At 42.4% G+C, this 27891-nt stretch overlaps 1 protein-coding gene across 1 annotated transcript in view; it reads left to right on the top strand.

The window, feature by feature from the left end:
- ARHGEF28 (Rho guanine nucleotide exchange factor 28) overlaps positions 1-27891 on the top strand; it is a 562380-nt gene that overhangs the window by 105535 nt on the left and 428954 nt on the right. The window contains 1 exon segment of the mRNA XM_030193284.1: positions 16630-16673. Coding sequence (XP_030049144.1) covers positions 16641-16673 — 33 coding nt within the window. The 5' untranslated portion in view covers positions 16630-16640.

The raw sequence follows: 27891 nt of genomic DNA, 5'->3' as shown, positions 1-27891 counted from the left end.
TGTTTTATTTATTTAGAATTTGCTCAAACCTTTTCGGTAGTAGCTCAAGGTGAGTTACATTCAGGTACACTGGGTATTTTCCAGTCCCTGGAGGGCTCACTATTTAAGTTTGTACCTGCTTGCCCAAGTTTGTATTTGCTTGCCCAAGATCACAAGGAGCAGCAAGCAGTGGGATTTGAACCAGCTACCTCTGGATGTCAAGACCAGTGCTCTAACCACTAGGCCTTTTTATTCAGATCAGCTTAGGCCACCAGGACCCTTTGTCTTGCACTGGTGAGTTAACTGCCATTTTTGTCCTGTTTAAAGTGCCAGTCCATTCACTTTTTCTTTTATGTAATGCCTCTGGGGCTACTCTAGGCCCTTTAGAGAAGTCTGGCTACACTACACACACATAGGCACATGTTGTGACTGAAACAAGGTAGTAGTGTAATGACCGTGGGCTCACGGAGGCCTAGCAAGAGTCCACATAAACTGCAGAAGAAAACCTCCAAGAGGCAATGCAAAAACATTCTCAGTTATTGTTAAAGTGTTCTTTTAAACCTAGCAAAGGTTTAGAGAGCAAGGGCAAGGGGCACAAAATAACTGCCAGTTCCTTTCACTAGCTGTAATTATTTAGTTTATTTAGATTTATGATAGGCTGTTTAATGTGTAATAATGCCTCATTACTGTGGGTCCTTGTTGGTGTATATGAAATTGTTTATGTAGCATGTTATAAAGGCCCAAAATGTTTTTCATACAGTAGGAAATGTGCCAGTTAATACTACTGCTGTCTGTATGGCACCACTTGTAAGTACTGTATTGTAGACAATTTAAAAATAAAGGTTACTTAAGTTCAAACTTTTAAAGCAAACTTAAGAATTTGCATTCAGCTCTACCATGGTTTCTTTCCTTTCCTGTTTTCCTATCTAGTCCCCCATTACTATTTCATTTGTATCTCCCAAAGCCACACTGCCCAAGCGTATTTTTCAAACTCCTTGTTTCTGAACTTAACGCTTCAAAGTAAATTGGTGCTTGTATTTTTAAATTACTGATAACAGTAATTTAAAGTTACACCTAGTAATTTAAAGTAACACCTAGTATTATTGTACTTTGATGCAGGGTCTCAATTTGTCTGGGCTGACAACAAATGCTTGCGCTCATTTTGACATGCTTTTAGGGCTGGATTCAGTAAATGGCGCTGAAAATTTGGCACTGGAAAAAATCAGCACTAAGTGCAGTTCTATAAAGGGCTTAGCATGGATTCCCACACCTAACTTTAGGTGCCAGACTTACGCCTGCAGAAACCTGGTATAAGTGCTGGTGCTCAAGTTGGGTGCGCTGAGGCCGTATTTTATAACTAAACGCAATTCTTTTCAGAACGCCCCTGACATGCCTCCTTTTGAGTTACGCGCTAGTAGAGTTAAGTAAGACCATGGGCATTATAGAATAACACACAGCCAGATGCACATGCAAATTTTAATGAGTGTCAGTTAGCAATAATAATTGGTTGTTAGCTTCCAATTATTGATAGTTAAGGGCTCATTACTCATTTATGTTCGCATGAATCTTGGGCATGCGTACAAATTTGGGTATGCAATTCTGGGCACCATATAGAGAATCTGGGGATTAATGTCCAGAAATGCATTTCAGAAGTGGTTTATTTTTCAAGGTTTATTATTGACTGTATTCATAGTAAGCTATCACCTATAATTTGTGAATACCAGAATAGCATGAACAGTTGAACGACTCATGTGGAGCCCAATAAGAACATAAAAATAGCCATACTGGGTCAGACCAATAGTCCATCTAGCTCAGTATCCTGCTTCCAACAGTGGCTAATCCAGGTTACAAGTACCTGACAGAAACCCAAATAGTATAATATATAAGAAATAAAGGGGAACAAACACTATATACTCCCAAAAATCAAATCTAAAATTAGAAAGAGTATATAAATGTGACAAAAGCCAACAGCAGCACTCACATATGTAGCCTATTAATAGAGGAAAAAGGAAACCCAAATAGTAGCAACATTCCATGCTACTTGTAGGGCAAGCTGTGGCTTCCCCATGTTTGTCTCAATAACAGACTATGGATCTTTCCTCCAGGAACTTGTCCAAACCTTTTTTTAAACCCAGTAACTTTAGGATGTTTAGGCTATTATTTTTTTGTGGGCTGGCGGATTCCTCCTGCTCAATTGAAACCGGTCTCCACTGTGCTTTATTTCTGTTTGATATAATTTTTAATCAACTTTCCTATGTGGTCACATTGTGGATGCCATTCCTTTCATTCATTCCCTTTATAGAAAGAAAGAACAGTGCATCATGAAGATCACAATCAGGCTCATTTTCGAAAGAGAAGGGCGTCCAAAAAGCGACACAAAAGGAACATGGGCGTTCCTGTGAAAGAAGGTTGTCCAAATCTAATAATCGAAACAGGGCCCTAAGGATGTCCTCAGCGCGAGGACGCCCATCTATGGTCGTCCCCACAGGAGGCATGTTAGGGGCGTGTTATGGGTGGCGTTACGAGATGGGCGCCTCCAACGTATAACAGCTAGAGAAATGGTTTCGCATGGGCGGGAACATGGGCGTCCTTAGACCTGAAATAAAAGCGACCAGAGTAAGGGGGAAGTTGTCTTTAGACCCATTAGCGATTTTGTGGAGTTGGAGAGTGGCGAAATCGTTGTTTGGAGAGAAAGCTGAGAGTTTGTTGAGTACCTGTTACCTTTGTCTGTGTCCCCTAGTCGAAATGTTTTCACCCTCACCTGCCTCTTTTGTATTTTACCTTTTCAGCTTTCCCTACCCCTTCTAGCCCCAAACCCAGACACCACTACTCCTTCCTCTATCTCCCCCATCCCCCCATCCCTCTCCATTCACTGTCCCCAAGTTCATATTTCATTTCCTTACCTGTTTGTTGTCTCTTTGTCCTGTGTGCTGCTGCAGTGTGTTTGTGAAGACTGTCGATTGCTGCTTGGAGAGTGAGTGGCTAGAGGATGTGACAGGAGAGTTTGTAGTGGGTCAGAGAGTGCTTGCAGTGTGGCTCTGCTGTGCGTGACCGCATTGTTTGTCGGTGGTAGGAGAGTGAGTGTCAGCTTCTGTTTGTTGCTGCTGTATTTCACCAGGTTGGTAGGGAGAGGTGAGCACTGGTGTCACTGCATTGCACCTGTAGTGTAGGGAAATGGAGGCACTAAATGCACAGGTAGCTTACATGTTGGAGGAAGAGGGGAGGCACCGCAGGAGGTACTCGCACCCCAGAGTTTTCAGGCCTTGTAGCAGTTTCTTAGACCTCACTGACCTGCAGTGTCTCACTAGGTACCGGTTTGATAGGGCTGCCATTCAGCACCTTTGTGACCAGCTCCAACCCCTCCTGCAGCCCAGGACCCGTAGGAACAACCCTATCCCTGTGCACCTAAAGATCACTGCTTCTCTATGTTTTCTGGCCACTGGGAGTTTCCAGTCAGTCCTCTCTGTGAACACGGGTCTCACCCAGGCATCCATTTCTAACTGCCACACCCAGTCCCTTCATGCCTTCCTTACCCACACCTCTGAGTACATCACCTTCCCCACCACCCAGGCCCTGCAGAACAACATTGCTGACTTCTATGCCATAGCTCACTTCCCCTCAGTCATAGGCACCATTGACTGCACACATGTCGCACTCAGACCCCCCCCCCCCCCCCCGGGCAAGAGAGGCCACTTATAGGAACAGGAAAGCATTCCACTCACTCAATATGCAAGTTGTGTGTGACGCCCAGGGGGAGATTCTAGATGTGTGTGCCCGATACCCAGGTTCCACCCTTAATGCCTATATATTGCAGCACTCAGGAATCTTCCGCAAGTTTGACCTAGGGGAGATCACCGGCGGATGACTCCTAGGTAAGTGCAGCATGGATCTGCCCAAACTATACGTCCTCCACCGGGCAACCCTCAGCAGTCTCCCTCCAGCTCATTCCACAACCCACTATTCCCCCCCCCCCCACCTCCACAAGGTACCCACTCCAAACAATACACACTCATCTTTCTCATCCTGCTTCTCCCCAAAGGTGACAGAGACTACCCACAGTGGAGTTGGCTCATGACCCCCATAGTGCACCCACAAACAAGGTCGGAGGAGAACTACAACAGTAGACATCGGACTACACGTGGCATCATCGAGCGCACCTTCGGACAACTTAAGAACAGGTTCTGATGTCTGGACCGTTCTGGAGGGGAGCTCCTGTACAGTCCCCAAAAGGTGGTAAAGATATTCCTGGCCTGCTGCATGCTACATAATTTGGCAATGTGCAGAGGACAGGCCCTCCCAGAAGATCCACAACAATAGGTTAAATATTAGCAAATAATATACTTAAGTGGTATTACTCATGGTAACATCAAAACAATACTATTATTTGCTTTGCTCAAACAGAATATGAAAATGGCACAAAACTAACACCAGGTGGGCAGACTTCAAAAGAACTGAATAATGCTTTCCCAGATAGAATTACAGATAGGAGCTCGCTCACGCTGTCTCCTAGGCTGCCAGCAACTATTTCATATTTACATGTGAAACAAACCAGACTCCACCACATGTGCTCTTTGATAAGCTTTTTTCCCCCCAATTACTTGCTATAACCCTGCACACGGTCCTCCCAGAGGAGTGCAGTACATACATAAATAAGCTGGTTCCATTGTTTTGTAAGCACTGACCACACGACGGTTCAGAATTATCTTAGTCCTATATCATGCTTTTTTTTTTCCAGAATTGTTTATCAGTAAGACAGTAGAAAGTGATTGAATATTCTCATTTCTTCACCAGAGAGCCAGCAAATGCTAGAAAGAGGTAGATCAACTTTATGCAGTTTAACTGCTGTCCAGAGTATTCTGTGAACAACATAATATAGAGATGAGGGAATTTCCTATACTTCTAGCCAAAGAAATAATCAGGTGAAGGGCAATTCTTTAAAGGGCAACTAAATTTAGGCACCAATTGCGTAGACTGATTTATAGAATAGGCGTATGTGAATGATGTCACAAATTGGCATTTATGCACGAATGTGCTAGGTGCTGTTCTATAAAATTGGCATATTAGTCGCATTGAGCCTTATTCTATAAAGGTTATACTCCTAAAATTTATGCTCCTAATTTATGTGCTTATTTTACGGAATTCGTTTTCAGAGAATGTGGTAAAAGCGGTTAGCTTAGCAGGGTTAAAAAATGTTTGGATAATTTCCTAAAAGAAAAGGCCATAAGCCATTATTATGATGGACTTTGGAAAATCCAGTGCTTATTTCTAGGATAAACTGCATAAAATCTGTTTTAGTGATCTTGCCAGGTATCCTGGATTGGCCACTGTTGGAAACAGGATACTGGGCTTGATGGACCTTCGGTCTTTCGCAGTATGGCAGTGTTTATGTTATGATTTTCAGTAACACTATTCAGATAATGTAGGACCATAAAAATGCTGTCCTAAGTAGTCTCTGGATAAGCTATCTGGATAGTGGCTGAATATTGTCACTATATGAACAGTGCTGGCACCTCTGTGCTCTATCTAGATGATTAACGTCAATCACTATCCAGATAACACTGTTGAATATCTGGACTTGCCATAGTGGGTAGCATTTTAAAAATGCTGAAATCTGAGGGCTCAATATTGGGGGGGGGAAATCTTTTATTGTGCTCCTGATATATAAAGGCACTCCCTCTCTGTTTCGAAAGGAGAGTATTCTGGTATATTCACCTCCAAGTCCTGATTATAATAACAGAACCAGAACCATGATTCATTTATTGCTGCCACATGGAGTGGAGGAGTGGCCTAGTGGTTAGGGTGGTGGACTTGCACCTGAGGAACTGAGTTCAATTCCCAGCACAGGCAGATCCTTCTGACTCTGGGCAAGTCACTTAACTCTCTGTAGCCTGCCATGAGTGGGAAAGCATGGGGGTACAAAAATAACAATTAATGTCTTCTTCCAGCATTTTGGCTTTTAGTGCAGAGGTTTGGATCGATATACTATGACTGTTTGTATTAATTACTTTCCAGCTTTTCTACAACGCTCTCTCTCTTTTCCTGTTAGGAATTGCTCCAGTTCCTCACAACTACATGACCAGCTCCCATGTGTGCATCAATCCTCATACATTGCTTGTAGCTATGCATTTTGTGCCACATAACATTTTTTAAAAATAACTGGTCTTTTTATTTAAAATCCTGCTTTATTATAGAGAAAGTCAGCAAAATATTTTCTTTTCTTCCTTTTTTTTCTTTTCTTGGAGAATAGAAAATTGTGAGTTACTATTTCAAAAAAGGAACTGGCTGGATAATGGCTTAATGTGATATGTTGATGTTAACAAGCCCCTGTGCAGGAAGAGGAGGAGGATCAGTTAAGTGCCCCTTTTGTTTTCAGGAAGCACTGTTATGATTTGGTGGATATCAGGAGACTTGTTTAGAGAAAAACACCAGCATGTGGAAAAACAGTGGCAGGGGAGACTCCTCAAGGCTGACTCACTTAAGGTCATGCCTTTTACTGAATTCTGGCTGTGCCTGGAGGAGGGATATAAGGCTGCAGCTGTCTGCATCAGGATTGCCATCATATTCCCAGTGTTGTCAGCTCACTAGCTTTATGTACTTCTTCTTTGGCTTTACTTCTTATAGTAACATAGTAAATGACGGCAGATAAAGACCTGTACGGTCCATCCAGTCTGCCCAACAAGATAAACTCATTTTACATGGTATGTGATACTTTATATGTATACCCGAGTTTGATTTCTCCTTGCTTTTCTCAGGGCACAGACCGTAGAAGTCTGCCCAGTACTGTTCTTGTACTAAGTTCTGAAGCTAACATCGAAGCCCCTTAAAATTTACACTCCAGCCCATCCCTATCTATTCAGTCACGATCAGGTCGTAGACCGTAGAAGTCTGCCCAGCTCACATTTTGTTTCCAATTACCAGCATCACCACCCAATCTCCACTAAGATTCCACGGAACCATTCCTTCTAAACAGGATTCCTTTGTGTTTATCCCACGCATGTTTGAATTCCATTACTGTTTTCATCTCCACCTTATATACTTGGGCCTGAGTATTATATTTGGGGTATCCTCCTTTTTCCTCTCACTGTACCCCAACATGACTGACTCAAGGGAATCTGGTTCTCTTGTTGATCAAGCATTGCAGAATAAGCCTCTGTCAACATTGAACTCTTATGGCTTTACCATCAGTAAAAGCAGTCACCTTCGCTCTCTGCCACTTCTGCTACTACTGTTTATTGGGATTAATTAACCACCTTTATGAGATATTCAACCAAGATGGTGTACTGCAGGTACAGTTTAATATAAAACTTACAATTTTGTTAACAGCATAACAATAGTAAAATGACCAAATATAAACTTAAATACAATAAATGAGGTACAGTTTACCTTTTCACAGCACTACAAGTCATACACTGCACTTTTTGGAAATCAAGTACATTATAGCTAAGATATGGCTGAGGCCCTACCAATCCCTTCTCAAAACCAGGTTTTAAAACCAGCCTGTCTACGTTTTTTTTTTTAAATACTGAAAATACTTCTACCCTTATTCTTACCATAAAGCCTAGAGCTTGCTGACTGGAAACTCTATCTTACATATTAACTCTATTTTGTTTGTCACCCATCAGATTTTCTTATGCTCCTTTGTACTTTTAGCTCAGTTGGGACCAGGACTGGGTTTGGGCTCGATGATCATTAATTTCCAACTACCCAGAGATTTTAACCCCATTGTATATTTCTTACCAAACGCCTGCTCAACATCTGCTCAACAGTGCATTGCACCAGAACTCCGTTAGGAAACCTACAGTTACGGGCTTTGAATTCAGTCACCAGTGTCATCCTTAAGCAGCAGCAATGCCTTCCTTTCCTCCCTCTTCCCACCCCTGCTCTAACTGTATTTGACTAACCACTGGTTCCTTGTCATCCATGCCAGATCAGGCCAGATAAGTGGGACACACCCTCCCTCCAACTCCATCCACTATGGGGCGGATTTTAGAAAGGATGTACAAATCAGAATTATGGTGTCCAGGTTAGGATGTCTCAAGTTTCACTAGCCTTTTAGAACAGAGTCTGCTGATACCGAACTTTATCAAAAACACATTGAAGAATGTACCTTTGTGCACCAATTATGTATGACAGTGTCAGCATTTGTTGTCCAGGTATGGTCCCGGGTCCAGTTCACAAAGGAGGTGGGCTCCCAAGAATACACAATCCACACGGGTTTGGATATATATAGAAAGTATATTGTATTTACATATATATAGGCTCACAGCACTTAGTACACGTAATATTGCAATGCTGTATCTGTGTGTGTGTTTAGATGGGAATCAATGAGAGAAAAGTAAGGAAGATAGAGGGGACAGAGACTGCTGCATCATAAGGGTGGAGGGGAAGGAAAAGGAAACAGGAAAAAAAATGGACCGTAAGGGCAGATGAGAGAGAGGGACAGGGAGATGCTGGGCTACAAGTGGGGGTGAAGAATGAGAGAGGAGATGCTGGGCTACAAGGTTGTGGGAAGAGGGAGGAAGGGAAGATGTTTGGTCTGATGGAATCAAATGGGAGAGCCCATGAGTGAGAGGAGGATGATGAGTACAGAGGGTAGAGGTGTAGTATTGGGAAGTGGGTGGAAGAAAAGGGAATAGGGGGCTAGGGAATGAGTTGAGACAGGAGAGCTAGGGGGTGAGAGGAGGAGATGCAGGGCTGTGCCTAGGGTCTCTGGCGCCCCCTGCAGACTATCAGTTGGCGCCCCCCCCTGCAGACTATCAGTTGGCGGCGGCGGCGCCCCCCCCCCCCCCCCCCCGTGAAAATGATCGCTCACCACTTCCCACACTGACAGGAATTGTCAGCAATATTCTTAGAAACAAATTGCTATATATTGCAAAATAAGATAGCAGATGTAAATTCTCAAAGTGGACATATTCCCAACACTAAAATGAAAATAAAATGATTGTTTTTCTACCTTTGTTGTCTGGTGACTTTCTTTTTCTGATCATGCTGGTCCAGTATCTGATTCTGCTGCTATCTGTCCTCTTAACTCCGTTTCCAGGGCTTCCTTTCCATTTATTTCTTTCCTTTCCTCCTTTCTTCTTCATTTCTGGTCCTCAGCTTCTGCCTATTTTCTTCATCCATGTGCAGTTTTTCTCCTCTCTTCCTTTTCCCTCATTTCATCTCCTTCATCTCTCTTCCCTCCCCTCTCTGTCCAGCAATTTCTCCTCTCTCCCTGAGCCCTGCCCTCCCATCCATGCTCCTCTGTCTCCTGCCCCCTCCATTCATCCTTTTCCAGCAATTCCTCTCTCTCCCTGAGCCCTGCCCTCCCAATCCATGCCCATCCATGCTCCTCTGTCCCCTGCCCCCTCCATTCATCCTTTTCCAGCAATTCCCCTCTCTCCCTGAGCCCTGCCCTCCCAATCCATGCCCATCCATGCTCCTCTGTCCCCTGCCCCCTCCATTCATCCTTTTCCAGCAATTCCCCTCTCTCCCTGAGCCCTGCCCCTCCCATCCATGCTCCTCTGTCACCCTCCATTAATTCCTATCCAGCAATTCCCCTCTCTCCCTTCCATGACCCCCCCTCGCATCCATGCTCCTCTCTCTCCTCTCGCTCCCATGTCCCAGTTGGCCTGGCCTGCCCTCTTCTCCCCTCCCCCTTCAAATCCATGCTCTCGTCATCTCTCCCCTGCCCTCCCGCTCCCATTGTTCAACTGCCCGCCCTCTTCTCTCCCCCCAACATCCCTTTTCTTTTTTTTCCTTTTTAAATGTACCTCCATAGCGGTTCCGGCAGCGCAGCGTCAGTGAAGGAGGCGGCGCTCCCGACGTCGCTAGCCTTCCCTTCGCTGTGTTCCGCCTTCTTCTGACGTCAAGGAAATGACGTCAAAAGAAGGCGGAACACAGCGAAGGGAAGGCTAGCGACGTCGGGAGCGCCGCCTCCTTCACTGACGCTGCGCTGCCAGAACCGCTATGGAGGTACATTTAAAAAGGAAAAAAAAAGAAAAGGGATGTTGGGGGGAGGGCGAGTGAGGTGAGCATGGTGCGGCGGCACCCCCCAGAGGGAAGCGCCCCCCTGCCATGCTTACCTCGCTTACCGTGTTGGCACGGCCCTGAGGAGATGGAAAGTTGATACATAAGTGAAATATAGGTGGAGGACTGAAGAGTGAGAGGGTGAAATCTGAGTAGGCAGACAGAAAAGAGAGGAAATATGTCAGCACCACTGGAATGAGAGTGGAAGGCAGACAGGAAAGCAGAAAAGAGAAACTGGGACAAGCATGCTTTGAAAAATGAAAGGTAGAAAAAATGCATTTTATTTTAAATTTATTAAGTGGAATATGCTAGTTTTAGGAAATGTGCAACATGGATGTATTTGTATTTTGTTCAGTAGAAGAGGAAATACATTTCTGTTTTTATTTCTCATGTGTTGCGTTTCATTTATTTATTTATTTTATTTCTTTAGAAATGCTTCATATACCGCATAAGCCAGGGACTGGCCTCTAAGTGGTTTGACCTCTTGGGGTTCCCAGTTCAATTTTCAGCTTCATATTAGTTTGTGACCCCTTGTTATGTATTTGGTGTGGATTTGTCTATGTTTTGTGTGTTGCCAAGGTGTGGTAGTCTGTCTACATACATGCATTTTTGTGTAGAACTCTATAGCAGTCTCACTTGTTCTGTTTTACTTGTAGACGTTTATTGGTGTTCTAGGGCCCCATGTAATATTTGTAGTCCTGCCAGTTCTTAGGTAAGGTTCATGTTGTTTGAGTCATAGCAGTTAGTGCTACTGTTTTATGGTAGACTTGCTACATGTAATTTGAGTTAGGATTGTTTCAGGTTTTGTGTTTCACAGAGAGCCTGGTAATGGAGAGATATTGCTATTACACTCCAGTGACATGATAATCATAATTTGATTTATTTATTTATTTTTGTGTGATAACTTCCATGGAGAAAATGGACTAATTATGATTTGTGCCTGCTGTTGTAGGTAGATAGGGTATTTGTGGATGCAGAGCATGTGTACACTTAATTCATGAGAATTGCTATACTGTATCAGACCAAAGGTCCATGAGGGTCATGTATGTAGTGTGTCAGATATGTGAGCATCATCTGTCAGGTCTATCGTTACTGAAAAAATTTTGAGAATCACTGCTCTAATGGAGTGCTGTTCGAAACAAGCATTTTTCTGGAAGATAGATGACTTGGACAGCAGGTATTGTAAATCCCGGTGTCGATCTATTGGGACAGAGACATATATTCCCCTTTTGAAAGGGGAACTCACATTTGTTTTAGGTCCAGCAAAAACACACTTCTTGCCATATGTCTATTTCTGAATTTTAGACATGTAAGTCCTGCTTTCTAAAATCAGGATTTAGACATGTATGTAATAGCAAGAAAGGGAGTGGTGTTATACGTTAAAAATAATATTAAAGCGGCAAAATTACAGAATTTAGGGGGTAACGAAGAGGCACTATGGGTAATTCTGGAAAGTGGAATGGAAATTCTGTTTATACTGTTGTGATATATAGGCCTTGACAAGTAGAAGAAATAGAGATTTAATTGAAGACGAATTAGAAAAAGCTATGAAAGGGGAAATAATACCAATAGGCGATTTTAATATGCCAGATGTTTATTGCTGCATTCCTTTTGTGGTGTATTCTAGAAGTAGGGAGATCCTGGGTTCTCTACAGGGAGAACTTTCCAGCGGTTTGTCATGGAACCCACTTGGGATGTGGCAACACTGGATTTAGTGCTTATGAATGGTGATAATGTTTCTGATATAATAGTGAGTGATCATCTGGCATCCAGTGATCAATGAATAGTGTGGATCAATATTAAGACAGGCGAGGAGAGGGTTCATTCAAAAGTGAAGGTTCTACACTTCAAAAAACTAACTTTGTTAGGATGGGGAAATACCTCAAGCACTTGTTAACTGGATGGGAACATCTGGGAAACTTAGAAAAGCAGTGGGTAAAATTGACAGGAGCTATTTCAAGGGCAACAAATCTTTTTGTAAGGAAAGAAAATAAAAGTAAGAGAAAAGAAGGCTGCTTTTGTTCTCAAAAGTAGTAGCTCGAAATGAAAGGGAATAAAAGGTTAGCCTAGTCTTCATAATTCTGATGACATCATCAGTATAACAGTTGGTGCAGGTGACTGGTATAGCAGGATTTCTTCTGATCAGGCCTTTCTCCTGAGGGTGTAGAGTCCACGGCCTGCAGCTGTTGAGGTTGAGCCTTGTCCTAGGCATTACTCCCAGGGACTGGTCCACAGACCTTCCTTTAGTTGAGTGCAGATGTGTCTTTCCCTCTGGGGCCAAGCTCTAGACCACAAGCTTCACATGTGAGGCCAGTTAGTAGAGATTAAGGGGCCTTGTCCAACAGAGGTGAGTAGTATTACCCACCTGCTTTATCTCCTGGGACCTCCCTGCAGAGTTAAAAATAATAATTAAAAAAAAAGGCGAGGCATGGTGTACTCTTTATTTTCTGTCAGTTTTGTCTGATTGTTTCAAGTAAAAAAATAAATAAAGTTGTAACTGGATATCACTTGTTAATTTAATTGAATAGGCATGGGGCTGACTGGGGCAGGCCTGTGTTAGTATCCCGAGCATCTTTTAATTATTTTCTGCTCAGCAGGGGTTCTTTGCAAGGCAGGTGAGACAGTATTCATGCTGGGAAGCAGATGTTGCTGGGCATGTGGGGATTGGAGGAATAGACAGATGTAGAAATGTTATCAGAAATTAGGGAGGCTAACATACTGGGGAACACAATAATAATGGGTGATTTCAATTATCCCAGTATTGACTGGGTAAATGTAACATCAGGGCATGCTAGAAAAGTAAAATTCCTTGATGAAATCAAGTACTGCTTTGTGGAGCAACTGGTTCAGGAGCTAAAAAGAGGAGGAACAATTCTAGACCTAGTCCTTATTGGAGCGCATGATCTGGTGCAGGAGATAATGGTGCTGGGGCTGCTTGGTAACAGAGATCATAACATGATCAGATTTCATATAAGCTCTGGAGTATGTACACACAGGAAATCCAATACATTAGCATTTAACTTTCAAAAAGCAGATTATGATAAAATGAGAAGAAAAAGAAAAAAAAACTTAGAGGAGAAGCTGCAAAGGTCAAAAATTTACATCAGGCGTGCGTGCTGTTCAAAAATTCCATCCTGGAGGCTCAGGCCAAATATATTCCATGTATTCAAAAAAGGAGGAAGGAAGACCAAACAACAGCCGGCATGGTTAAAAAGGGAGGTGAAAGAAGCTATTAGAGCTAAAAGAAAATCCTTCAGAATATGGAAGAAGGATCCTACTGAAAAAATTAGGAAACAGCATAAGGAATGGTAAGTCAAATGCAAAGTATTGATAAGTAAGACAAAGAAAGACTTTGAAAATAAGATTGCATTGGAGGATGTAATGGCGCAATTTGACAAATTGAAGAGTAGCAAATTGCCTGGACTGGATGGAATACATCCCAGAGTATTGATAGAATTGAAAAATAAACTTTCAGAACTATTGTTAGTAATATGTAATTTATCTTTAAAATCAAGCATGATACTGGAAGATTGGAGCATGGCCAATGTAACGCCAATTTTAAAAAAGGGTTCCAGAGGTGATCCAGGAAATTATAGACTGGTGATACTGATGTTGGTGTCAGGCAAAATGATAGAGACTATTATACAAAACAAAATTACAGAGCATATACATAAGAATGGATTAATGAGACACAGCCAACATGGATTTAGTGAAGGGAAATCTTGCCTCACTAATCTACAACATTTATTTGAAGAGGTGAACAAAAATGTGGATAAAGGTGAGCCAGTTGATATTGTGTATCTGGATTTTCAAAAGGCATTTGACAAAGTACCTCATGAAAGATTCCACAGGAAATTGGAACATCACGGGATAGGAAGTAGTGCTTTATTGTGGATTAAAAACTGGTTGAAAGAAAATGGAAAGTAGGATTAAATAGTCCTTACTCTCAGTAGAGAAGGGTTGATAGTGGGGTTCCTCAGGGGTCTATTCTTGGGAACGCTGCTTTTTAACATATTTATAAATGATCTAGATATGGGAATAACTAGTGAAGTAATTACATTTTCTGATGACACTAAGTTATTCAAAGTTGTTAAACCGCAAGAGGGTTGTGGAAAATTGCAAGAGGACCTTATGAGACTGGGAGACTGGACATCCAAATGGCAGATGACGTTTAATGTGAACAAGTGTAAAGTGATGCATGTGGGAAAGAGGAACCCGAACTAGAGCTACATGATGCAAGGTTCCACATTAGGAGTCACCGACCAGGAGAAGGATCTAGGCGTCAACATTGATGATACATTGAAATAGTCTGCTCACTGTGCTGCGGCAGCAGCTAAGGAAGCATATATGTATTTATTTATTTACTAGGATTTATTTACCACCTTTTTGAAGGAATTCACTCAAGGCGGTGTACAATAAGAATAGATCAAACATGAGCAATAGGCAATTACAGCAGTAAAAATATTTTACAAATTATATAGAACAGTTCAGTTTACTTCAGGATTCTCAACATGGGTTTAGAGCTTTTCATAGTACTGAGACATTACTTTTATCATTGACTTCTGAAGTTAAAAAGGCCTCTGCTGTGGAGGTAATATGATTCTGTTGCAGTTTGACATATCAGCTGCTTTGGATATGGTAAAAATCACATTTTGTTATTGAATTTATTTTCAATTTTTGGTCTGACTCAGTTATTTTATGGTTTAAATTATTTCTTACCCAGAGACATTACTCTGTATGAAAAAACAAGTCTATATCAAATCCCTGGCATTTACCTTGTGGAGTCCCCCAGGGTTCTCCTTTATCTCCTGTGCTGTATAACTTGCATATGAGTACATTAGGTCAACTTTCCTTTGGATCAGATGTTAAATTTTGGTCATATGCTGATGATATTTTTCTCCTGATTCCTGTAGATATGGTTTTGGAACTCTTGTATCTAAAATTAATATTCATCTAAAGAAGATAGTAGCTTGGTCAAAAGCCATGAGACTTAAATTGAATGAGGATAAAGCAAAGATCCACTGGTTCGGGCTTGACCATTCTAATATTCCACAGACTGTTTCATTTGATAATGGGTTTTCCATCAAAGTTGATCAGAAATTTTAGGAGTGTTCCTCAACTTTTCACGTTAAATGGAGTTTTATATAAAATGTAAGTCTTTCTTCAAACTTAAACAGCTATGTTTGATATGTTCATATTTTTTATTTGAACATTTCAAAATCATTGTGCAATTGTCAATTCTTTCAACACTTGATTATTGTAATTCCTTGTATATAGGATTACTTGGTAATCAACTCTCTAAACTTCAGATGATTCAAAGGATGATCTTTTGCTGCTCAAAATATGATAGTGTCTCCTCACTGTTGGTTAAGTTGCATTGGTTGCCAGTTTGAGCAATAATTCATTTTAAAGTACTGTGTCTTATATTTAAAGCTCTATATGGAGCCTGTTCTTCTGATTTTTTTGGGAAGTTTTAAGACTTTAAAGAACTTTGATATTTTATTTATTACATTTGTACCCCACACTTTCCCACTCATGGCAGGCTCAATGCAGCAGGCAATGGAGGGTTAAGTGACTTGCCCAGAGTCACAAGGAGCTGCCTGTGCCCGGAATTGAACTCAGTTCCTCAATTCCCCAGGACCAAAGTCCACCACCCTAACCACTAGGCCACTCCTCCACTCCCTCACTCTCCTCAACTCTCTAAACTTCAGATGATTCAAAGGATGATCTTTTGCTGATATATTTAGAAACTTACAACTTTATGCTTCTGGTATTTCCATCTGCTAAATGCATTTGTTTTAAATCACTATTTTCTGGATATTTTCTGTTTTCTGCTATTTGTCTTTGGAACAATTTACCAGTGCAGTTACATTCTATACTGAATTTATTTGCTTTTAGGAAAGCATTAAAAACATTTTTTTTAAATGTGTTTAGTTTCTTTATTTTGTTTTCTTCAGCCATTTAATTTTCTTGTCACATCTTGATTTATGTATCAGTTTATATTATTTTGTTACCTCGCCTTGAATTTCGTTTTTGGAAGATTTGGCAGGTTCTAAGACTCAGATAACATAACCTTAACATAACCTTAACATAACATAACCTTAACATAACATAGATTAGAGAACCAGTGGTCAAAATGGTATTGACCTGTGCAATTAGCTATGGTAAAACTGTACCAGAGAAGGTAAAGTAAGTTGTTAGATGGATTTTATTATATGATGTATAATATAGACTTTAACTGTAAATTCAAATATAAAGACTATTTGTTGTTTTAAGCTATTAGATCACATAAAAATGAGTTACTCATATACCGTGAAGGCTATTTTAACTGATAATGTACCTTAAAAACACACACTTGCTGTTGAAATTATATGGTATGAATGAGACAGTGGATGTAGGAATCTGACACTATTACATGAATTGTACTGTAGTGTAGCAACAGCTTCTACACCTTAAGAATTGTACACCATTACTGCACTGTAAATCATGACTGCAGTAACAGAAACCAAGCAACCAGTCCTAGCATTTTGTCCCAAGTCACTGAAAGCTGGTTTCAGAAATGTTCACTGACCTGTTTTTCATTGTTTAAGAACCAGTGCTTCATGACTCTGAAGTATTCTATTCATTTATCCTGTTTTGTAGATGCTGAAACAATGGAGCTGAGCTGCACTGAAGTACCTCTTTACGTAAGTTCTGTACCACTGGGAAACTGTGCTAAGAGGCCCACCCTTGCCACTATTGGCCATTCAAGGGTAGAACATTGGAACAGAGCTCTGCTTTATGACTCTCTAACTGAAGGGGCATTTTACTAAAGATTAGCTCGAGTTATCTGCAGTGGGACCCATGGGAATAAATTGAGACCTGCTGCAGTTAACTTTAGCCAACCTTTAGTAAAAGACCCCCTGAGACTCTTAGGTGACCATTTGCCATTGTCAGTCCAAATAATTTTGTAAAATCTCCTGAAAGCCCTGACTCTTCCTTTTCTTGATTTTGTTTTTGTACTGGTAACATGTATGCTCTAATTAGATTGGTGATAGTAAGTTTTAATGTACTAGCAGTGAACTAAAATTGAAATACAATATTTAATAATATCATGAAAACAATTTCATACAGAAAAAAGAAATCCTACCCAGTTTTACTGAACTTATCATATTTTTTAGCTTGCATACAATTATAATGCAGATGCAGTATTATATTATTTTTCTGTTTAATTTGTTTTATTGAATTGTCAGAAATATTCCACAACAAACACAGAGAACCTTTACTAAGCTGCATTAGGTGCTAATGCATGTCTAAGGCAGCTTAAAATGGTATACTACTACTATTTAACATTTCTAAAGCGCTACTAGGGTTACGCAGCGCTGTACAATTTAACATAGAAGGACAGACCCTGCTCAAAGAGCTTACAATCTAATGGACAAATGTACAGTCAGTCAAGTGGGGGCAGTCTAGATTTCCTGAAAGGTATAAAGGTTAGGTGCCGAAAGCAACATTGAAGAGGTGGGCTTTGAGCAAGGATTTGAAGATGGGTAGGGAGGGGGCTTGGCATAAGGGCTCAGGAAGTTTATTCCAGGCATAGGGTGAGGCAAGACAGAATGGGCGGAGCCTGGAGTTGGCAGTGGTGGAGAAGGGTACTGAGAGGAGGAATTTGTCCTGTGAGTGGAGGTTTCGGGCGGGAACGTAAGGGGAGATGAGGGTAGAGAGGTAATGAGGGGCTGCAGATTGAGTGCATTTGTAGGCGAGAAGGAGAAGCTTGAACTGTATGTGGTATCTGATCGGAAGCCAGTGAAGTGACCTGAGGAGAGGGGTGATATGAGTATACTGCTGGACACACTCACACATTCAGTGGTAAGTGCCAAATGTGTGCGCTAAATAGCACTCAAATTAGTCTTAACTAATTGGAAAGACAATTCCACTCTCAATTCTCATTTCTGGTGACTTTCAGTTCTACAAATACATAAATTTGAACTTACAACTATAGCCATCAAATTTAGAACATCTCTACAAACAGATAAAGTATGGTTACCTTTAAAAAATTATCTATCACAAGATACAGCAAATACCATAATGCTTCATCTGGGAACAACTTGTACCTTTTTATTGTATTACTAGTAAAAAAGGCCCGTTTCTGACACAAATGAAACGGGCGCTAGCAAGGTTTTCCTCAGAGTGTGTATGTTTGGGAGAGTGTATGTGAGAGTGACTGTTTGAGAGTCAGAGTGAAAGTGTGAGTGTGTGTGAGTGAGAGAGAGAGTGAGTCTGGGTGTGAGTGTGTTTGTGAGAGTGTGTGTGTGTGAGAATGAGAGTGTGTGCAAGTGTGTATGTGAGACACAGTGTGAGAGAGAGTGTGTGTGTGTGTGGGCGAGAGAGAGAGAGTGTGTGTGAGACACAGATTCTCTGTGAGAGTGAGTGTATGAGACCAAGTGAGTGTGTGAGTGACTGTGTGGCACATAGAGAGTGAATGTGATACAGTGTGAGACAGAATGTGTGAGAGTGAGAGTCAGAAAGACATTGTATATGAGAGAGAGAGTGTGAGCCCTGCCCTCCCAATCCATGCCCATCTGTCACCTGCCCCCTCCATTCATCCCTATCCAGCAATTCCCCTCTCTCCCTGAGCCCTGCCCTGCAATCCATATCCATCCATGCCCATCTGTCCCCTCCATTCATCCCTATCCAGCAATTCCCCTCTCTCCCTGAGCCCTGCCCTCCCAATCCATGCCCATCCATGCTCCTCTGTCCCCTGCCCCCTCCATTCATCCCTTTCCAGCAATTCCCCTCTCTCCCTGAGCCCTACCCTCCCAATCCATGCCCATCCATGCTCCTCTGTCCCCTGCCGCCTCCATTCATCCTTTTCCAGCAAGTCCCCTCTCTCCCTTCCATGACCCCCCCTCGCATCCATGCTCCTCTCTCTCCCATGTCCCAGCCTGGCCCGCCCTCTTCTCCCCCCCCTTCACATCCATGCCCCCCCCCTTCGCATCCATGCTGTCATTTCTCCCCTGCCCTCCCGCTCCCATTGTTCAACTTTACTGCCCACCCTCTTCTCTCCCCTCAACATCCCTTTTTTTTTTTTTTTTTCTTTTTAATTTACCTCCGTGGTGGTTCCGGCAGCGCAGCGTCAGGGATGGAGGCAGCGCTCCCCGACGTCTAGCCTTCCCTTCGCTGTGTTCCGCCTTCTTCTGACGTCATCCTTGACGTCAGAAGAAGGCGGAACACAGCGAAGGGAAGGCTAGAGACGTCGGGAGCGCCGCCTCCTTCCCTGACGCTGCGCTGCCGGAATTTTTTTTTTCCGCCCTCGACGTCATGACGTTTGACGCGAGGGCGGGGCAGAGACGGCTGGCTGGCTTCACACCACGAATCCACGAACCCTACAGGGAGTGTTTGAGTGGCTTCAGAATGTTGTGTTCAGAACGTTCACGGTGCGTTTTATTATATTAGATTTACTTTTTTGAACATTATAAAGCCTCTTACCAACTCAATAACAAACTAACGTTTATTACCTGTCATTTACCCGTGTCATCCCGTGTACCTTCCCCTCCTGCTGCATCCTATTTTTGTGCCTTCTCCATATGAATTGTATGCTCTTGATTTATGTAAGCCACACTGCGCCTGCTTATGTGGGACAGTTGTGGGGTACAAATGCACCAAAATAAATAAATAAATACAGAAACTCTTAAAAGATATGTATTCTGATAGTTCTCCCCTACCCTTCTTTCCCTCTTTTCCCTTCCCCTTATTATTATGTACCTTTACTCTCTTACCTATTCTTTAATTTTTGGAATTTTTTTGAATATTATTGCTTTCTTGACTTTATTTTATTGCCTACTTTAGGATTGTTCTGTATTCTTTCTTTACTGTATAGTATGAATAGATGACGGATTGACAACCCTATTGTTTGGTTCTTGTTATTATTGTTTGTTCCTTGACCTGTTAAAATCAATACAATTTTCTTCAAATTAAACCAAATGTGTGCACTAATTCTGCAATAAAAAGTATGCTTTTTTGAGGGGGCGTGTCTGGGGGGCAGAGAGTGAGTGTTCCTACCCCTATCATTTAGCACAGCTACATTATCATGCGCTAACTGGTATTTTTTTTTAATGGCTGCATACTAATGGCAACATTAGCACATATAATATACAATAGAGGGTACTCTTTTACAACTTGCGCAGGCACAGACATTATAGGAGGAAAAGCCTCTCCTAGAATTTTTTAACAATCTTACAGGAGCGGGACTTCTTCATCATTGGTTAGAACAGCCTATACATCTTTAAAACATAATCTGGGTTTGGGCTGTCAGGTCTCTACTGTTTTCAGCAATCTAGCAGTGCAGAACTTAACTTTGCCTGTTAGGTCTCTACTCTTCTCAAGATCTCTTCAACCGACCCGATGATGAAGAAGTCACGCTTCTGTAAGATTGTTGAAAAACTCTAGGAGCTTCTCGAGGCTTTTCCTCCTATAATGTCTATGCCTGCGCAAGTTGTAAAAGAGTACCCTCTATCATATATTGTATAGTTCCATGACCTCGGGTGTCTCTCCCTCTATGAGTATTATTTAGTTCACTTCAACATTAGCACATAGCCATTAATACAAAAAATAGAAAGGCCATTTTCACGTCTGCAGTAAAAATGGCCTTTTAGTTAGTGAATGGGAAAAACCTGCGCAAGGGTATGCTAAGGCCACTTTTTACCGCAACTTAGTAAAAGGACCCCATAGATATTAGAAGAAAATACAAACAATTAGCAAGTACTGTTGACCAGTAAATAAAGGAAGAGTTTGTTTTATTTTCTGCCAAACAAGGATTGAATCAAGCGTACAGGTAGATGATATCATCTGACTACACTGGGATGGAACAATTGAGCTTATAGCAAGTGAAAAGTTCACAGTTCATTTGGCTGTTCCTGTGCAAAGCAGTCCCACCAATCTCCTCAGATTTGTGTTTTTCTGCTGTGCCAAATACACGAGTACAAAACACTTCTACAAAATTTTTGAAGATAAGTTTCTTCATGTTTTCTGATGACTGTGTTTGATTTTTTCTACTAGCTTTTATTTTCACTAGTTGATACCTAAAAAAAAAAAGAATTATGTAAATAAGGTAGAAAAAACTAAAAAATTATGAAAGAGCTCACCCAGAGCAGAGGTCAGCAATACTGGGACTGCTGGGGTCCTGTTTTTCTATAGCTGGCTGCAGGTGAGCTGTGGCAGCCTTAGCTGGGGTTGGCAGAGAGGACTGCCAGGTGCTACTGATGACAGGAAGGGTGAAGTTAAAAGAAACCACAAATTTGGAAGTGCTAGTGGCTACAATCTTCCAGTCCAGTGGAGGTTCAGGGCCTGTCTGGCCTGGCAAGAGAGAGGTGCCACAGGTGTTGACCTGTGGAGCATATTAATTGTGCATGCATGCAGTTTTGAGGTCTGGTTGGAGAGCGTGCATGGAACACACCTGTGAAGAACTGGGGTACCTGCATATTCCCACTCATGTGCACATGAGTGGGCATATTGTTCTAGGCTGCACAATTTGGTTTACTATTCTCTAAAACACTTAACGAATTCTATCAAATATTATAGAAAAAAAATTGTACAGGAATTAGAGAGAATTGTCTTTAATTACTTACCCACCATCACAGCATCAGACATCAGTTGTAAAGTTACAACAAACTTACAAAATCTACCATCAGTACCTCTGATAATTATAAGTAATTCGACTAATTAGATAAAGAAGAGAGAAAGGAGGAAGAAAGTTTGTTCCTCATACAAAGGTCACAGAACAGAGAGAAAGCAGAGAAAGGAAGAATAAATGAAAGAAAGATTCATAGTTATAGAGAATTAGTTTCTATCAAGAGGGAAGAAAGAGTACCCCCCCCCCCCCCAGAGATAGACTGTGGCAGGGACATGAAACTCTCCTGCCATCCTGACTATTTTAGAGTCTCTTTAGATGAGCAGTTACTTATATACCTTTCCATCACAAAGGACCACCTCATATATCACCCAATCAACAATCCTGCAAGTACATAGGAGACCTGTGATAGGGCCTTAGTGTCCTTGTCACACACACCTCTGCTCAGTAACAAACAGTTGGGATGTCATGACAACGGGGGGGGGGGGGGGGGGGGGTCTGGTCAGTTTGTTTGCAACAGGACAGTTGGTTGGGATGTCATGGCGATGGCCTTGTCAGTTTGTTGTCAGCCAGAAATTCCTGTCTTGCCACTATTAGTGGAAACTCACAGAAACACACAGAAATAAGCAGGCCCAAAAGAAAAGGCCAGAAAATTCCAGAACATATGTATGTGCCTAGAAAAATATATGGATTGTGCAGAGTTCCTAGAAGGTTTCATGGGCAATGTTGGGTAATTGAGAGTAGTTCCTGAAGCAGTAAGTCATGGTATACAGGCATGCAAGGGATAGACCTGGGACAGCTGGGGAGCTTGTGGCTGACAGTGGCTTGTGCTGACCCAAGGCTGCTTTATGCAGCAGAATGAAGGATTTTAAACCATCAGTAAAGATCAGTTGGGATCAAATTAGGAGAGAGAACATGTGTATGTATGTGATGAGGTTTATCTGCAAGGGAAAATAATCAGAAATTTGACAGAATTTTGGTTATGAGGGTGTTTGAGAAACAATTTGCCCAGGTGAAAGAATAATATATTTTATCTATGTTGCTGAGCTGGTAAGTTTAGTTTGAGAGACAGAGTGGCAGGAAGGAAGACATACTGTTCTCACTATATGAGAGAATTAAGACATTAAGGGCCCCCTTTTCCAAGCTGCGACAAAAGGGGGCCTGCACTGGTGTTGGTGCGTGTTTTTGACAGCAGCAGCAGCTGGTAAAATGTAGGTTTTTCTTTTATTAAGAAATGGCCATGTGGCAAGTGAAGCATTGCCACACGACCATTTTGTGGGGGAGCCCTTACCACCACCCACTGAGATGGCGATAAGGGCTCCTACTACTAACCCGGCAGTAACCGGGCAGTGAGCGGCACTGCCTGATTACTGCCGGGTACACACCGGCGCTACAAAAACCGCTGGATATGACGGTGCGCTGGGGGTAGGAAGTACCACCGGGCTGCTGCCGTAGCCCAGTGGTACTTCTTTTTTAGTGAGCAGTAAACCCGTGTTGGGCTTACCACTGCATTGTAAAAGGGGCCCTAATTGATATGAGAAAAATGTAAGATTTGATGACAGATTCCACTTAAGATTAGCTTGAAATGAAAGTTTACTGAGCTAATTTAAGTTGGACTTATGGCTGAAGAGCAGCCTTAACATTAACAAGATAGCGTTTAATTGGAGAGCTACAAGATGTGATTGCGTGGGATTTGTCTAAGAATTTTTAACAGTGGAGAGAATAGGAAAAAACAGAGCTTGAGTTTAGGAAAGAAGGATCTTGTACTGACAGTGTTCAGTCAGCTAGGTAAACTGAGGTGATGTGGTATATAATTTTAAGCATATTTGAAAATAATATTACTACTTATACTGTTGCAGGAATGGATGCATGAATTTATGATACTTCAGAAGTCAGACAGCACACCAGAATGAGAGAGAAATCTTCTTTATTTGCCAGCAAACAAAGTAGAACATCAGCATTAAGTCTCTTCTTCTCTTTCTCAGCTCTCTTTGTCTCTCTCTCAGCTCTCTGTGTCTTTCTCTCAGCTCTCTGTGTCTTTGTCTCAGCTCTCTGTCTCAGCTGCTTCTCTTCTTATGCTGTCTTCTCCTTCTTCTGTCTGTTCCTTCTGTCCTTCTCTTTCTTCTGAGCTCCTTCTGACGTAAACTGCTTCTTCTCCCACTTAAATACAGTTCTATCTAGCCTAGCCTAGCCTAGCCCCCTTACTCTCCAATTGGTTAAGGAATAGATTGATTACCTTGCCTCAACCAATCAGCTCTATACAAATATCAGTTACATAGGTTCCAGACATCCTAAACTGACCTGTGACCTGGGGCCCCTTACACCAGACATTTGGGCTCCAGTCTCTTACATGTTATTATGATTGATTTCTCATATTCCTAGTACTAACTGCTAACTAAACTCTGGTATTCATTAAAGGGGTCAAGGGCCAGTCTTACTTAATGGCATACATATCAGTTATTACTTTCAAGACCATTTCTACATTTACCTATAATTAATCAAGGAGAAGAGAGCTGACTAGTCCTGACCTCTTTTCACCTATCAGCTCCATACATCAAACCAGCCAGAACTGCAGATAATTCAAAACACATGTTTGCCTCTTCACTGCAGTCTTTGCTTAGAAAGTCAGACAAAGAATTGAACAAATATTCTACATAGAAATTACAGAATAAAACATATTCTAAAATAAGCATCCTTATAAAACATATTCTAAATATCAAGAACTTCTAAATTCTAATCTATTGCCTCTCTCTAAACAGTATTTCTGCCTAATCTTTAAACTACAATATGTCATATGTCTGGCTCATGCCTGCTTGCAAAACTATTCAATATGCCTAATAGTATACAAATGTTGAGCTAGCCTTCATTATTCACAAGGGTGAAAGAAATTCCTGTCTCTGACCTTTTTAACCTTTTGCTCGGCAAGCTAGACATTGAGTAATTAACTCCAGCTTGCATTCCTTCATTTGCAGGACTGAGAATTTAAAATAGTATTTGAGCACCTTTAAACAGAATTAACCCTTAATATGATTTCTTATATATATTATGCCCATGGCTGCCTCATTCCCCCCTTTGAGACTAAAATCAGCTTATGCAGAGATAAGTCTCACTACTCAAACTCTGGAGATTATAGTGATCCTAACTAGGAATAGACTTATGAACCACCATTACCCTACTTGTTAAGGTTCGACGGCATACTGCCGAAGCACATGAGGCCAGGAAACAAAACAACAACCCTGCTAAAACTAAGACTATTAGGGAAATGAACAAGGGGACGTATCCAGGAGGTCAATGACCACCACCAGGAGGTAAGGTCTAATCCTCCTCGGTAATCTTCCACATTAAGGCTGGCCAACTGTAGGACTTTATCCATGGCATGCCTAACTACATGCGTCCTATTTATGACAATAGTACAGCACTCTGAAGAATTTAGCACTGTGCAGAGGCCACCCTGGGCTGCAAAGAGATAGTCAAGACCCATACGGTTATACCGAGAAACTATACTTAATTCATTAATTTGATCCTGCAATGCATTGACTACCACGTTCAGCTCATGAACTAGAACATGAAGTAGGGATTGAAGTCTCCGGGTAGCCATACCTAGTTCAGTAATACCCGCTACCGGGCCCCCAATTGGAATCCAGGCCGTGGCAGAAAGGGCTACAAGTCTCTTTTTAGTCAGAGGATAAGTAGAATTGATATACTGGAGGGCTAATTCAATCGCCTCATCCTCTGTGGCAACGGAGGAGGGTAAGGACAAGGCCTCGCGCTTAGAGCGGTGCGGGGATGGTGGTTTGAGAAGAGGAATAACTTTAGGAAAATAATTCAAGGTTACCAATACACAAAAATCATATGTGGGGGGAAGAATCATGTGGAGGACATTATCACAGAGCCAGTAATGACCAAGGAGAGGGCGACGAAAGTTCCCAATAAATGTAGGCACAGGATGGAGATTAGGATGCCCATAATGCGAGCCCCTATCCCAGGGGGAACGAAGAAGAAATGGAGACTTTGTACACCATAGGTGCCAATCCCCAATTGTAACAGACCGCTCATATGATGCAACCCCTTCATACCCCGGGGACTTATGAAAGTAGAAAATAGGATGGGACACTATAGTCTTCTCAGTAGTATAGTTAGGAGCCAGATAATCACCTTGGTCATAATCTGCAGGTATGGTAGTAGGGCACATAGGAGTACCTGAAGAAACTACCCACACAGGTTCCTCCTTCTCTGGAAGAACATTAGTATAGTTACAGGGAATGGGAAGAACAGTTGAGATGTCTCTTGTTAAACAAAACACTCCAGAAGCTGGATAGGGAGACGTAAAAACCGGCCTTAGAGAAGAGTCAGAGGGGGAAGTAGCATTATAAAAGGACCACCAAGTATAATCCTGGCTCCAAGGGCCTGAACTCGAAAAGTAGGGAGGTATAAGAGCTGGGAGCTGCACAGGGACAGGAACAGCTGGGACATCTGTAGTATAAGGAGAAAATCGGGAACACACAATACAAGGGGAAGTAATCTTTGCCTGGCTAATTAGTTCCTGGACAGAGTGTAACCAAAGGTTGGAGCGAGTTGGGGTATTAGGAACAAGGAGGCAAGGAGTAGAAAACAACAAAAGCATCTAAGCTACTAACATTTTCTTTCTTCCTAATCTAAAACAAATACAGCAAACTAATTAAGCAATAATATTTCAACAGTCTGTGCTAATCACAGATTACTCTAATATAGTGTTCTCAGTCTTTGAGTTCTTATACCAGTTGGGATAGACCCTCAACTGACAAGGATCAAGCTCTCAAATTCCAAGAAAGCCAGAATCTAGGCAAGAAAGAGTCTCAGTGTGAAGCCGAAGTTCAGCAGCTCCTGCAGTATGCAGTTGACCCTTCTTTTCAGCTAGTAGATTCTTTGGTTCGGGTCAAGCGCAACTTCAATGGCTCCGCTGGATCACTTTCTGCTCTCCACTGTCTAGGCTCCGTCTGATCCGTGCTGGGCTCAGTCTGGTCAGCAGACTTAATTCGAGACCAATGGACCCATGGAGTTATCCCTGCGACCTTCACAGCTGTAGGGGTAGAAAGCAAAACAGTAAAAGGTCCTTTCCATCGGGGCCCCAAAGGCTGGAGCCTCCAGTCTTTCACCCAAACTCTATCCCCTGGCAGGAAGGAATGTACCTGAGCCTGGAAGGGGACAGGGTTTATTTCTCTCACATAAGACTGAAGCTCAGAAATTATCTTGCCCAAGAGGGCTACCTGCTCCTGCACCTGGGCAGACCCTAAAATCCCTATGTCTCCCTTAATTCCCTGCAAAATGGCTGGGGGCTTCCCATACACAATTTCAAAGGGAGAGAGGGCTGTTCCTTTAGTTGGGGTGCATCGGAGGCGGAAGAGGGCTAGTGGCAGTGCCTGTGGCCATTTCAGTTGGGTTTCCTGACAAATCTTTGCTAGGCTATTTTTCAAGGTTCTGTTTGCCCGCTCAACCTGCCCTGAACTCTGGGGACGATAGGCACAATGCAATTTCCAGGTAATGCGCAATGCGCGGGACAGGGCCTGAAGTGTAGCTTCAACAAAGGCGGGACCATTATCTGAACCTATGGCAAGGGGCAGTCCATACCTGGGGATGACATCCCTAAGGAGGGCTCGAGCTACTTCTGTGGCTTTCTCAGTAACTGTAGGATATGCTTCCACCCACCCAGAAAAGGTACAGACCATGACCAAGAGGTATCGGAGCCTACCACTCCTGGGCATTTCTGTGAAGTCTATAACTAGGGACTCAAAGGGTGTTAGTCCTCTAGACTGAACTCCTGGTGGAATACGGGGTCCCTGACGGGCATTATTCTGGGCACAGAGAGTACATCGGGCTGAGGCAGTGGCAACCAGACTATCCAATCCTTCCAGCACCACTACTCGACTGAGTAGGCGGGCTAGTGCTGTTTTCCCTAAGTGCGATAGGTCATGAGCTTGAGACACTACAGGCCAAGCTAGGTGGCGTGGCACCAGAACTCTGGTATCAGGGAGATGTAACCAGCCATCAGGTCTCCTTACTGCACCTTCCTCTTGAGCCCATTTCTCTTCCATTTGGGTGTACATAGGCGTCCATTCTTGCAGTCGAATTTGGAACAGGGGAGTCACAGTACTTGCTGGGGGTCCTCGAGCAGCTTCCTTGGCCACCCGATCAGCATGGCGGTTCCCTCGGGCCACTGGAGTATCTATTCTTTGGTGTCCCCTGCAGTGAATAACAGCTACCTTCTTAGGGGCCCACACAGCCTCTAGCAGCTGAAGTATTTCGGGTCCATACTTAAC

The sequence above is a fragment of the Microcaecilia unicolor genome, chromosome 2, assembly GCF_901765095.1.
Source record: "Microcaecilia unicolor chromosome 2, aMicUni1.1, whole genome shotgun sequence".
In the NCBI taxonomy this organism is placed as follows: Eukaryota; Metazoa; Chordata; class Amphibia; order Gymnophiona; family Siphonopidae; genus Microcaecilia; species Microcaecilia unicolor.
This window is presented reverse-complemented; position numbering and strand designations above follow the sequence as displayed.